Source organism: Crocodylus porosus, unplaced genomic scaffold (assembly GCF_001723895.1).
Source record: "Crocodylus porosus isolate Cpor-Errol unplaced genomic scaffold, CroPor_comp1, whole genome shotgun sequence".
In the NCBI taxonomy this organism is placed as follows: Eukaryota; Metazoa; Chordata; order Crocodylia; family Crocodylidae; genus Crocodylus; species Crocodylus porosus.
In genome coordinates, this window is record NW_017728921.1 from 3,603,691 (window position 1) to 3,615,535 (window position 11,845).

The 11,845-nt window shown below is 40.1% G+C and overlaps 1 protein-coding gene across 2 annotated transcripts in view; it reads right to left on the bottom strand.

Annotated features, from left to right (window-relative positions):
* The window catches only part of NAA25 (N(alpha)-acetyltransferase 25, NatB auxiliary subunit), a 40,162-nt gene that overhangs the window by 23,915 nt on the left and 4,402 nt on the right, over nt 1-11,845 (bottom strand). Inside the window, exons 3-8 of one of the 2 annotated variants that reach the window (XM_019538809.1) lie at nt 8,127-8,213; nt 7,688-7,826; nt 6,340-6,458; nt 3,043-3,117; nt 2,085-2,192; nt 847-925 (exon numbers count right to left, since the gene is read on the bottom strand). In XM_019538809.1, coding sequence (XP_019394354.1) covers nt 847-925; nt 2,085-2,192; nt 3,043-3,117; nt 6,340-6,458; nt 7,688-7,826; nt 8,127-8,186 — 580 coding nt within the window. In that variant the 5' untranslated portion in view covers nt 8,187-8,213. Of the gene's footprint in view, nt 1-846; nt 926-2,084; nt 2,193-3,042; nt 3,121-6,339; nt 6,459-7,687; nt 7,827-8,126; nt 8,214-11,845 lie in introns of those variants that run through there. The other variant, XM_019538810.1, reaches the window with a different exon arrangement.

Genomic DNA, 11,845 nt, shown 5'->3' on the forward strand with positions numbered 1-11,845 from the left:
ACCCCGGTGCTCTTTCCTGCCAAGGCAGGGGGTCGGACTAGATGATCTTCCTAGGTCCCTTCCGACTCTAGCTACTATGAAACTATGTGATCAGAAAGGAAATACTTTATCCTGCTTTGGGGCCAACAGAAGACAAGAGGGGAACGAACCTGCACATTTATACAATCTAATAAAACAAGCATCCACTCAGCTATTCACACCTTTCCTTTAGAAAGTAGATCAGGCTAAATACAGAACAGCAGAGTTCAACAGGAACCTAGTTCTTCACCAACAAATGCATTTTTATGGCATAAATATGGAGTAAGGGGCATAATCTAATTTCTGGAAGCACCGATTCTAGGCTGGTACTGAGGAGCAGATGGAACTAGCCGCAAAGTTTGTAACTACTGTTATGAGTTAAATTAGTTTATGTTTAACTTCAAACTACAGTATAACCTCAAAAATCTGGAATTATCGAATAGCAGGCACTTTTAAAAACTATACTCCATTGGGGAGTAGTGGGAGCCAGTCCCATAGCAGTGGAAGGGGAAGCTTGCACACAGTGGCTGCCACCACCATCCACCACCCCACGCTGCCACTTTGCATGCGGCTACTGCCCCAGGACTGGCCACCGCTACCCCACTACTACCCCCCGCCCTCCCTGAGCTCCTGTTTCAAAAATCTGAACTGTTCACATTTCTGGCAGGTGCTTGGTCCTAAGCATGCCAGATTCACAAAGTTATATTGTAGTACATATGCAGAATTTGCCAATTAAATACACTGAAAACCTTCCCCAAAAAAGTCTGAACATATCACACCTCCATACAACCATAGTTATTAATTGACAAACTTTTCTCTAAAAATTACCTCCTAGTTTTCCTCTAACAACACTCAAGGCTTCTTGATACTTCTCCAAGCGTTCCAGAATCATGTAGTAAAGTTCAACCTTGAAGAAAGAGATTAGGGTATGTTGACATATGCAAAGAAAACAAGTTAAGAAAAAAAGCGGTTTATGTGCAAAGAAAACAAGAGTGTCTAGAAATAAATAGCAGTTTGTGTTACTGTCATTAGGAAGAGGAGACAGCCAACACTACCTGTTAGACTAGTGATGCCAATTGCCACAAAGGAAAATTCAAGAAGTAAGATTTATTTCCTATTCTTTGTCCTACAGTACCTCCAGGGATTTGCACATGCCAGAAAGGAATCATTTCACGTATCAATCAACTCACAATTTTGCCCTACCCCCAGTTCCTGTGCTCTTCTACATCCTCTCTCCTCACTACTCTTTGTATTCCTCCTCTGCCTCTATTTCACACCTTCTTCATGTATTCCTGATACTTGTAACAGTCCTCTGTTCCCTGCAGACAAACCAACCTCTCCCCACAACACCCATCTCAAACACATCCTTCTTTTCTGAGCAATGAGCTGACTGCTGAGATTCTTAGCCCTTTTTGCATCCAACGGCTCCCCCGTTTATCTTCTAATTTCAGTTTTTAGTTATCATTTTTAATATTAATTTTCATGGTGTAGCTGGTTATTGGTATGCTTTGTAACTTTCTAGAAAATTGTTGCGTAGGTTCACATGAATTGCCACTACACAAATTTGTGTAGATATTCTTTTCATCAGTTGTGAAAATCGTTTTTTAAAAACTCCTTCAAAAAAATGAGGCTCTTTGCAGAACTTATTTCATGTTTTCAGTCCACACAACCGTGTAAGAAAAGGTGCTTTACCACACTGGTTTGCACAACCAAGAAGAGAACCCCAGACAACATGAGCAGCTATATGCCAGCAAAAAAACGGAATGGGATGTGAATTTCACTGACAGCCCCTCTGAAAAAAGCTCATACCTCTCTGAACCTCTTTTTTGATGTTTTCGTCGTGATCTGAAGTGAGAGAGCTAGCACTGACTGGCCAGCTGTCCCTGGATCCCTACCACAGTGCTCTGTACATTTAATAATAAAACGTTATGAAGCATCATAATGGCAACCACACTCTTTACCAAATATGCTATAAATGTGTTTGAGTTACACTGCTGTCATAACACAGCACTCATACAATCTATCAGTGATGCTGAAGTCAAGTAGAAAACATCTGTAAATCTTACTTCGGCCTCTGCTTCAATCTTCTCCTCCTTCACCATTTTTTCCACCATTCTTTCGGCTAGAGGCAAAAACATAGTTTTCGAGAGGTTTTCATCCTGGGCTGAAATAGACTAGGCACAGAGAAGAATTACTGTAATGTCTCATCAGCCTTTCACTTTGCCCCAGTGAAAACTGCATTTGTTTTCCTTGTGAAATGAATCATGCTACAACCAAAGAATACCCATTTGGGGCTAGCATCATTAATAGTACTGTGTCCATGTGTGCAAAATGAGTTTCTGCTAAAAACCTAATGACAATGTGGGACTCACTGTATTCTGACCTCCATGATCAAACATAACTAGTAAATACCACGTCTGAAGAACAAATTAATTTCTTCTACAATCAAACTATTTTCAAGCACAGTTATTATTTCCCTACTTATTTTTGGCCTGATCAAGGCACAAAGGAAATTTACTTAATCTTTAAGTCTGTTACCTTTACTGATTACAACAAAGCATGTTTTGCTTCCGCCTCCTATGCCCAAAAGACACCCTGGTAAGGGCAGGCCTGACCTCCTACATGCTTTATAACCCAGTCACAGAAAGGAGCAGTTCTGTTTTGAGGCATTGCAGAAAGTGATGGGCAGACAATTCATTTTTTAGTTCTAAGTGAATGGAACTAAAAGGAGAAGTATGGCACGTAGTGTTTGCATTAACAACTGAAGTGAAGTGATTTTGTTGATCATGAATTATACCAAAAAGCATGATCCCATTCACTTATACAGAAGAGAAATGCCAGATAAATGTCTGCACTACACAAAGGAGGCAGTTCGGGAAGAGATTAGTATTTACTCTACTATTACACAAAGAGCAGCTGGTTTACTTAAAGCAACTGAGCCATTTTCACAACAGGCCCGGAACATCTCCATTAACGTTACATCCACTGCTGAAGTCTTAAATTCACCTGCACTGCTGTACTCACCTGCATAATTAGGCTCATCACAGACCAAAAATAGTAAGGGTTTTTGGGAACAATCTTATAAAGTGCCATTCCAGCCTGAAAAAGAAAAGATGTGCATGTACCATCCCCCAAAGTGAATCAACTTATAAGCTGTAATTTTAGCAAATGCAAATGCAAGTTAAACAGTGCGACTAAAACAGAGGACAATATCTGGGGATTAATGGACAGACGGGAGGGGTTATTGACTCCATTTGACCACAATCTCAAAAAGACCCTTTTTATCCCAACATATATTACAAAAGCAGCAGCAAATGGAAGAAGCTATATAAGCCTCTAGTTCTTAAGCATTACTGTTTTAGCAGGCCTGACAAAGCATTTCTAGAGGAATGGCAAATTAGATGATTGCCTTAACAGACAATGGATTTCATCACCAGACTGACACATGCACGGTAAAACAGAGCACTTATGCCTGCAGATTATGGACATTTTTAGCTCTGATCTCCACTTGTGCACATGCTCATTAATATACACATAACCACACTGAGACCTCGTGAATGTAACAATTGCACATGTACACTTAATTTGTACATACATGCTTGTGCTATGATTTTTAGAACAAGTCCCTGGAAACACAAATGCATGTGCACAGGGATGACTGAGGAGGCCCAGCTGAAAAATGTAGCCCTGAGTATCAAGGCCTAGCCAAAGTTTTCAAAGATATTTAGCTGTGAACAGAAGTTTTCACAGTCTTCCCACAACTGCATTAATTCTTTATATAAACAGGGGCTTAACTTTCCTCCTGTACTTTAACAGTTTTAATTTGAGAAGAAACAACAGATACTTACAGTATTTGGTATTTTAAACTACCTAATCCGCCTCTACAGGAGGCGCAAACTTTTCCTTTTAATTTCTATGTTCTTTGCCAGTTTTCTGATGATGATACTCAATTACATATTCAGGGCTTTCATTTGAGATTAGATAGAACTGAAGAGATGATGGTTTATTTTTCACCCCCAATCCTATTAATGGTTTGAGGTCTTCATCTCTAAGTCTTTAGGTAAAATGGCATGTACCAATTCAATTTACTATTCATGACGATAAATCTGGATAATTAAACCAGATACGTTTGCATGGGGCCCTGAACATACCAAAGGTCAAGTCAATGTTAAGTAATGTTATCGATTTAAAACTGGCATTTTTCATTCATTATTCCAGCTAGGAGTACAATTATTAGAAGGTCAATCGTCTCTGAATTTTGGGCTGTCACATAAAGCTCCTAATGCAGCACAATGTATTGGGCTAGAGTAAACAATGGGGCCTCTTCACTGAAGTTCTTTTCATTGGAGAACGTCAGCAAAAGTTGCAGTTGCTGGAGGGGTTTTTGAACAGCGGGCAGAGTTCTACACATTCGGGGTAGGAAAAAGAGTCTTGCTTAGTTCAGTAATAAATTAGAACTTCACCTATAAACAGATTTTTTGTTTTCTAGGCCTTTGCTCTTTACCCATAACTAAACTGGGACTGCAATACTATTCAATTTGAAATGACCTGGTACTGATGTGATCTCAGGTCCTTGATGATTCTGAACCCTGAAGTGTAAAACACATGCTTATCTGTGCTGACTTGAAAAGGAATATAATCTTTAAAAGATGTACACACATAGAAATAGCTAAAAATTATATAAAATATCTGAAAAATTAAGTTAGTAATGATTCTCCCTTTTTTTTTTTTTTGGAAAATTCCTAAACAAAACAATTGTTTTAATATGACCGTGCATGAAGCAAAATAATTCTGGGTTCTGCTTCGTCTGAATAATCATAATCCTTATTTAAGGCATTAATTCAAAAGGAATGACAATCATGGATGATTTGAAGGATCTGTCTATGCAAACAAAAACACAGTAAATAAGCAGTGTTAAGTTTAGACTAGTACCAAATAAGCATGCTGTGTTTCTGTAGAAGAGCAATATCACATATGGTGCAATACACTTCACATCAAACTACATTCCTGCCCTTTTAGTATAAAAGCTGTTAACTTCTGACCCAGGGCATGTTAAACAGGAATAAATCAGATCATTCTGAATCAGTATCTAGCACTTGGCAGGCATGTATATTCCCTTATTAATAATCCTGTAACTTGGTACTATACATACACCACCAGAATGCCACCACTCACCTAGATACTGACTTCAGATGCAGTTAGCTCTTGTAAGACATCAGTCTCGCTGACACCAGCCAAATAATTAACCACTGCAATCATTGCAAACTTAGAGACTAACAACCCAGAGACTTTTTTTTGTGCTGTGGTCAAATCTAGAGCTATTTTTTAATTAATTTCAAAGTCATTGAGAACAGTAAGAATTGTTGCAAACTAGCAGTCCTGGGCATAAATCTGACATCAGACACACTATGATACCATAAGTTTAATCCTTTTGTGAAGTAATCTATTTAAAAGTTTCTCGTTCTGTAAAGTGCCAAGTACAGTTCAGCCCTTTTCCCAATCTGAACTAAGCTGTGCTACAACCCAGTTGAGCCATGACAGAGATTAGCACCATTGTTCTGCTCTAGTTTTGGTTATACAGACTGAGGTTTCATGTAAGGATACCAATCATGTTATTAGTGGGAAGAGAGAAAGCTTGGAACTGACTGGCCTGCTTCTCTGTCCTTTTATTTATTATTTTTGCATACGTGAAAGAGGGAGTGCGCGTGCTTGGGAAAGAAACTTCCATTTATAGGCATTCTCCAGGCACCTAATTTGGAAAGGACAGAAACAAAACTAACAGGCACAAGATTGCTTTGCCAAATGAAAACTAAGATGCACTTAAAGTAAAAAAAAACAAAACAGTAACCCAGACGATATTAAATTGAACTACATGGCTCAAAGCTCTTATTACATCATATACAAGTTCTGGGATTTTTGTTGCATGTAAACCGAGTGCTTTTTGAAACTGGTACCAATAGGCAGCTAATGTCCCAAGGAGGACAAACATACAAGAGAGGAAGCTATCCCTCCCTTCTAAAGGAAAGGGAATCAACAGTCTTCTATATACAACAAGCAAATATAAACAATGGCTCTTTTACTTTGTATCAAGTATTAAACATGAGGATTTTTTAAATTAATTGCTCTAGGTCAACTTTATAAGCGACTAAAATATAATTTAAAAGTGTGCTCGGCAATACAGTATAGTATAGGAAAGACCATTGAGGAAGTGTTAAATTTGGTAAATACATTGTTTTGTTACCGAGATACTGCTGACAGCTCTCCCCTCTAGTCAGTACAAGTGACACCCAAATTGACAGTAACTGGAGTTGATGAACATACCTGTTGCATCTTCTTGTATTCCCCAACCCTGGCATAGGCCATGAAGAGATGAGAATGATACTCCTCGCTGTTGGGAACTTTCTTTACAGCTGCCTCGTAAAGCTTAGTTACCAACTCCGCTAAACCAAAACCAGACACTCAATTCAGACACATATGGGATAAGTTTATAAAGCAGCCGTCTCAAGGTAACATCTGGGATACCGTGTAGAGCAATCTAACTAGGCTCAACACCCACGGGTTCTCTCTTTCAACATGCTAAACCATAAAAATATACAGTGGACCGGAAACAAAATGTTCCAAACAAAAATAACTGGTGTAAAAAATCTGTAAACTGCTCAAAAACAAGGTCTCAGGTACACTGAAAGCTTGGCTTCAAGTGTTTACAAATATCCCCTTAGAGAAACTTATACATTCTGCAGCATTACAGCAAAATGTTGACATCTCAACACCTTTAAAAAACAATATGACTGTTGACCTTTAAGCAAGTTGCTAAGACTTGTAGGAAAAAAAGCATTGGCATTAAGATGCTGCAGTAAAGGGGCTTTAGCAAATCAAGGTTTTCAGACATGAAATAAACTAAAATGACGCAAGAGGTTGCTACGTATTAAGGACTGGTTTTACATCTGCCATATGCATGAAAAAAACCTCTGCTTTACAATAATTTTATGCTGTAGATAAGGCAATCAACATCCCTGCCACATCTGCAGAATAGTGAAAAGATTTCTAGAAGAAAAAGAGTGACCTCTTGGTGTTGAATGTGTGCTGCACATATATGGTTTCCCTTCCAGAATGAGAATGCCCAGCTTGTTTCCCAGGCTGCTTAAAGGAGCCAAGATTTAGTTTTGTTGTACTACCCTAACACTGCAAAAAGCAAGTAATTTAGGGGAAGAAAGAGCCAGGGTTTGTCCTCCAACTTCGCAGCACAGCTGCCTACATTCCTGACGCTGTCTACTGGATGTCATGTTGCCTATTCTGCTCCTCAGATGTTCACACATATTGCAGTAACCATTTTCTAACTACAGCCTTAAGGAAACATGTTCAAATGATTTTCACCAGAATAAACAAGTGCACTCATTTGATATTATGATTAACCTGCCGTTCGTTAACATTTCTGTGAGCTCATTTACCTATAAGATGCCTAGAGAAAGCACTTGTAGAATTCAGATTGGCTTCAGGAGCTGAACTGCACATCTGTGCTTGTTATTCATGTGCCTGCGTCTGAAAGCTTAGCTTGGCATCTTTCCCATCAAATTATGGATCTCATTTCTTTTCAAAGAACTGAAACAGTTCAGTGTATATAGGAAAACAATGTAAAAGAAAGGGAAGAGAAGCGAAACAAAAAACCTACGTCTATGCATTTCTCGGTAAAGGATAGTTAATGCTTGCAAAGAGTTGTCATCCGTGGGTTCAAGCGCTGCTACTTCCTGTGCTAGAGCAAATGCTTCATCTTGCTTCCCAGTTCTCTGCAAGCCAATTGCCTTTAGAACCTATTGAGTTGATAAAGCAGAAGCTATTAAACATTACTCTTAGCAGCTTATGAAGAAATAAACTAGTTAGAAACAAATGTCATCTTAACTATGGTAAGTGGAGAACGGTCACAATAAACAGCTAACAAGCCTTGCTAGTGTTCTCTATGGCCATTCACATTCTGAACATTTAGAGACCACAGTGTGCTTAAAAAATGGCAGAGAAAACTGGATGCTTGAAAAGTACAGTTGAATGCCCCCAAATTTCAGAACTCTGTTAACTAAATAAAAGTAAACTGACAAAAAACCAATCGGGCTTACCTTAGCACAGTGAAGATCCTTGTGTTTTTTCAGCAGTTTATCTGCCTGTTGGATTGCCATTTTATTATTACCATTATCAAGATAATCTGTGAGAAAAGAACATACACAGTGGTTACAACATATAGCAAAAATAGCTGGAAGTCTGTTCTCTATACTTGGTGGGGGCCTGTGCTGGAAAGGTAGTACCTTTATTCAAAAATGTATTTTTCATTGATCTAAATGTTCAGTGGTCATTGCCAGGGAAGGTTCTTTGGATAGGTGTGGTATCTTTCATTAGACCGAGTAGTTGGAAAAAAGTTCTTAGCGCTCACTGACACATCAGGGATTTTATTCTGGGTTTAGTTATCCCAACACAAAGTGCCGTAAGAGGCTCTTTTGGTTATTCCTTATAAAAATCTACCCAGAGCTTTCATAACATAAAGGCTAAGTGGTACAAAGGAGCCAGGTAAAACAGTCTCTTCTGTAAACTGGACTGATACCTTTGCTTTGGTAAGCAGTAGAAACTAAGCTGGTATGTAAATGGGAGTTTCAAAAGACATTACCAGACAGTGGATTAGGTCCTAGAGACATGCAGTCTAACATAACAGTAAACTGGAAGACCTACTAGGTTTTCTCATTCTCAGTCAATGCAGGTTTGTTCCTCACCAACATTTTATAGTGCTTTGCACAGCCCAGTTTTAAAGGATTCAAAAAATAAAGCTTCCACCTTCCCTAGGGAGATTATTCTACTATCTAATACAGCTTCAACTGTTAAAAATGTCAGCTGAATAGCCAGTTTTTCTTTTTCTCAATTTTATACCATTACTTGCAGTTGCAATGACATGTAGTCATATTACAAATACCAGAATAAGAGACTAATTTTAAAAAAGAATAAATCAATGCAATCTTTGTGCAGCATCAAACCTTGAGACATATTAGCCCTATCGCAGAACAAATAAGCCAGATCCAGCTGACCAGGGGTTCCCAATCCCTGGCTTGGGAGCCTGAAAATTTAGCAGAAGAGTGTGGCACCAATTCCTTACTGCCAACCATGGGAGGCCTCGCAGGCCAGCGAGTGTGGCCCTGTATGCTGGACCAGATGTATAGGGCCCAATCCTGAAACGGGCCCCAGTGCCTGATCCCAGCATGCAGAGGCAGTGTACAACTCTATCCTAGCGGGCTGCCAAGGCTGCACAGGGCCCCATCTGCTCTTGAGCCACTCACCTGGCTTGCAGGGCCAAAAGTTTTAATGCTACTGCAACAGACCTAAAGACCCAATTAAAGTATTCCTAATTAAAGTATATTACTCTTTTTTTTTTAAATGATGACTACAGTTCTCATTGCAATGCATTTAAAAAGTGTCTTTAGTAATTTCTTGGCAAACGGTACACAATGTGTACACTACTTTATTAAGATTTACCTTAAGTGACCTTTAATACTTGCCTCTAAGGCCATGTCTGTGCAGGAGAATTAAGCCACAGCTAACTGAACAGGCATCTTGTAAAGTTAAAGCACAAAGGATGCACACTGTCCACACAAAAGCAAAAATCTTTGAAGTATTTCAAGTAATTAGGCAAAAATCTCTCATGTAATATATGAGTCAAGTAGCTGGGTTGTTTTTTTGGGGGGTGGGGGCGGAGGTTGTAGCATGCGCATGCTATTCTATACTGGTATTAAAATTCAGATACAGATTTGTCCAATAAAGGTTTTACAAATTCTGAAACAGAATGAACTTGTAGCCTCTCTATATTTTTGTCACTGTCATCGTTGTTGTTCAAGGATTTATATTCCAACATATAGACAAAAATTCAGTTTCCAGATTTCACTGGCTATATTAGTGCTGTTACATGACCAGCTGTCTTTATATATTCTCTTTCTTAGGTCTTCTGAAGTACATTAAATAAAGTCACCAGTTTTCTGAACAGCAACAGAACAAGAATGATGTTTTGTCAACAACAAACAAGTTTATCAGGAACAGAAAAAGGTGGCAACATCCAGGAGAACTTCAGAAAGAGAAAAACATCCAGAGACAGATTATTAATAGCAAGTTTATGGGTGTGTATATTCAGTGGCTGGAAGTCAATACAATTAACTTTCTGTCTAACGTACGAAGAACAAATACAACAAAAATATATAGATCTGTCAAGGCAGCATGAGTAATAAAGTGCAGAGTGCAAAGAGAACGGTACTGTTAGAAATGAAGTAATGAGAATCTTGACCCCATGTAAGCATTTTAGAAAAGTGCACAAATACATTTTTTTAAAGCTACGCTCCAAGTATACAGGACTTCTGATACTGGATACTAAATGCAAGACTGTTCTGAATAAATCAATGTTAGACACATAGCACATGGCATTTTCAAAGGCATTCACTCTCACTGGCAACTACCACCAGTGGTTGAAGCACTGAAACAAGACTCGGTTGCATGTTAGTATTTCAGCACCACATTGCTCAATTCAAGTTACAACTTCAGATGACAATACTAGAACTCTCTCCCATTCAAGAAGTCACCCTGCAATCTCCGCATACATACGAAAATGACAATTTAACGACTAGAAAATTCAGACAGCTCATACATTCATAGATGCTTGGGTTGGAAGGGACCTCAGCAGATTGCTGAGTCCGACTGCCTGCAAAGTCACATCAAAGTAAAGTGAAGGGCAGCAGTTACCGCTTCTGTAAGATGTGCTTTTCTGTATTACAACTGCATCTTTAGACCTTCACTCTCGGCAGTCTTTTAAATTAACGTTAAGCAGGAGCATGTCGTGCCCGGACTGAGCCCTGAGAACTACGCCTATTTGGTGTTGATACCTAGACCCGCACCACCACCATTTCCACGAGAAAACAAGTGCATCCCTAACCAAGCGCCATTCTCCTTGCTCCCCAGCGATTTATTTCTACCTGGGATCTCACAAAAAGTTTCTGCAAGCTATGCAACGTGCAGACTCACAAAAACAAACAACACCAGTCGGGGGGATATATTTTCCCTCCCTTTATATTGACATCCAGGAGGAACAAAACTTTATATACAACCTCACGAAACAACAAGATCAAGGTGTGGTGAAAAAAAAAAGACACATGGGGTCTCCTTGGGGCAATTTTAAACCAGGCAAACAGTGCCTAATATCAAGATGGAAAAAACCCAATGCATGGGGTTTTCTTGAGGGTACTCCAGGTCCATTTCAAACCAGGATGTTGCTTAAAGGAGCACGCCTTCTGGTCTAGATTTCGCGATTTCACAGCTCCTAGTTTTCGCACACCTGTCCTCACCAGGCCTCGCACACACAACTTCAACTGTCTCGCAGACAGAACTACTTTTCTAACTTAAAATCACCTCAGCGAGGTGAAGACAAGCGACTCCCTCACGCGGACGGAGGGCGTGCGCTCCACATAGCAACAAACCACTCGCCCACGGTTGGCCACGGGGAAGCGAAGCCAACCAGTCTTGTTCTCTCTGCTCGAGGGGAGACATGAACACGGCGAGCGTCCCGCAACTGGGGGACACAGCCAGGCTTCCCAACAAACAGGCTGGGTGGCGAGGCAGCCACCGATGTGGGCATCGCTAAGGCGAAGTGCGTGTCCTGCCTGATGCAGGGGGGCTGAAGCCACGGCCCCCACAGACGTGGCTCGCTTCCACACAGGAAACCCTTCCCCGTGGGAGGCGGGCGCAGGGAGGCGATGGAGCCTGGCACCTCACAGGCAGCGGGGAGCTGCCTGGCAGCCGTGCCCCGAACCGTCCC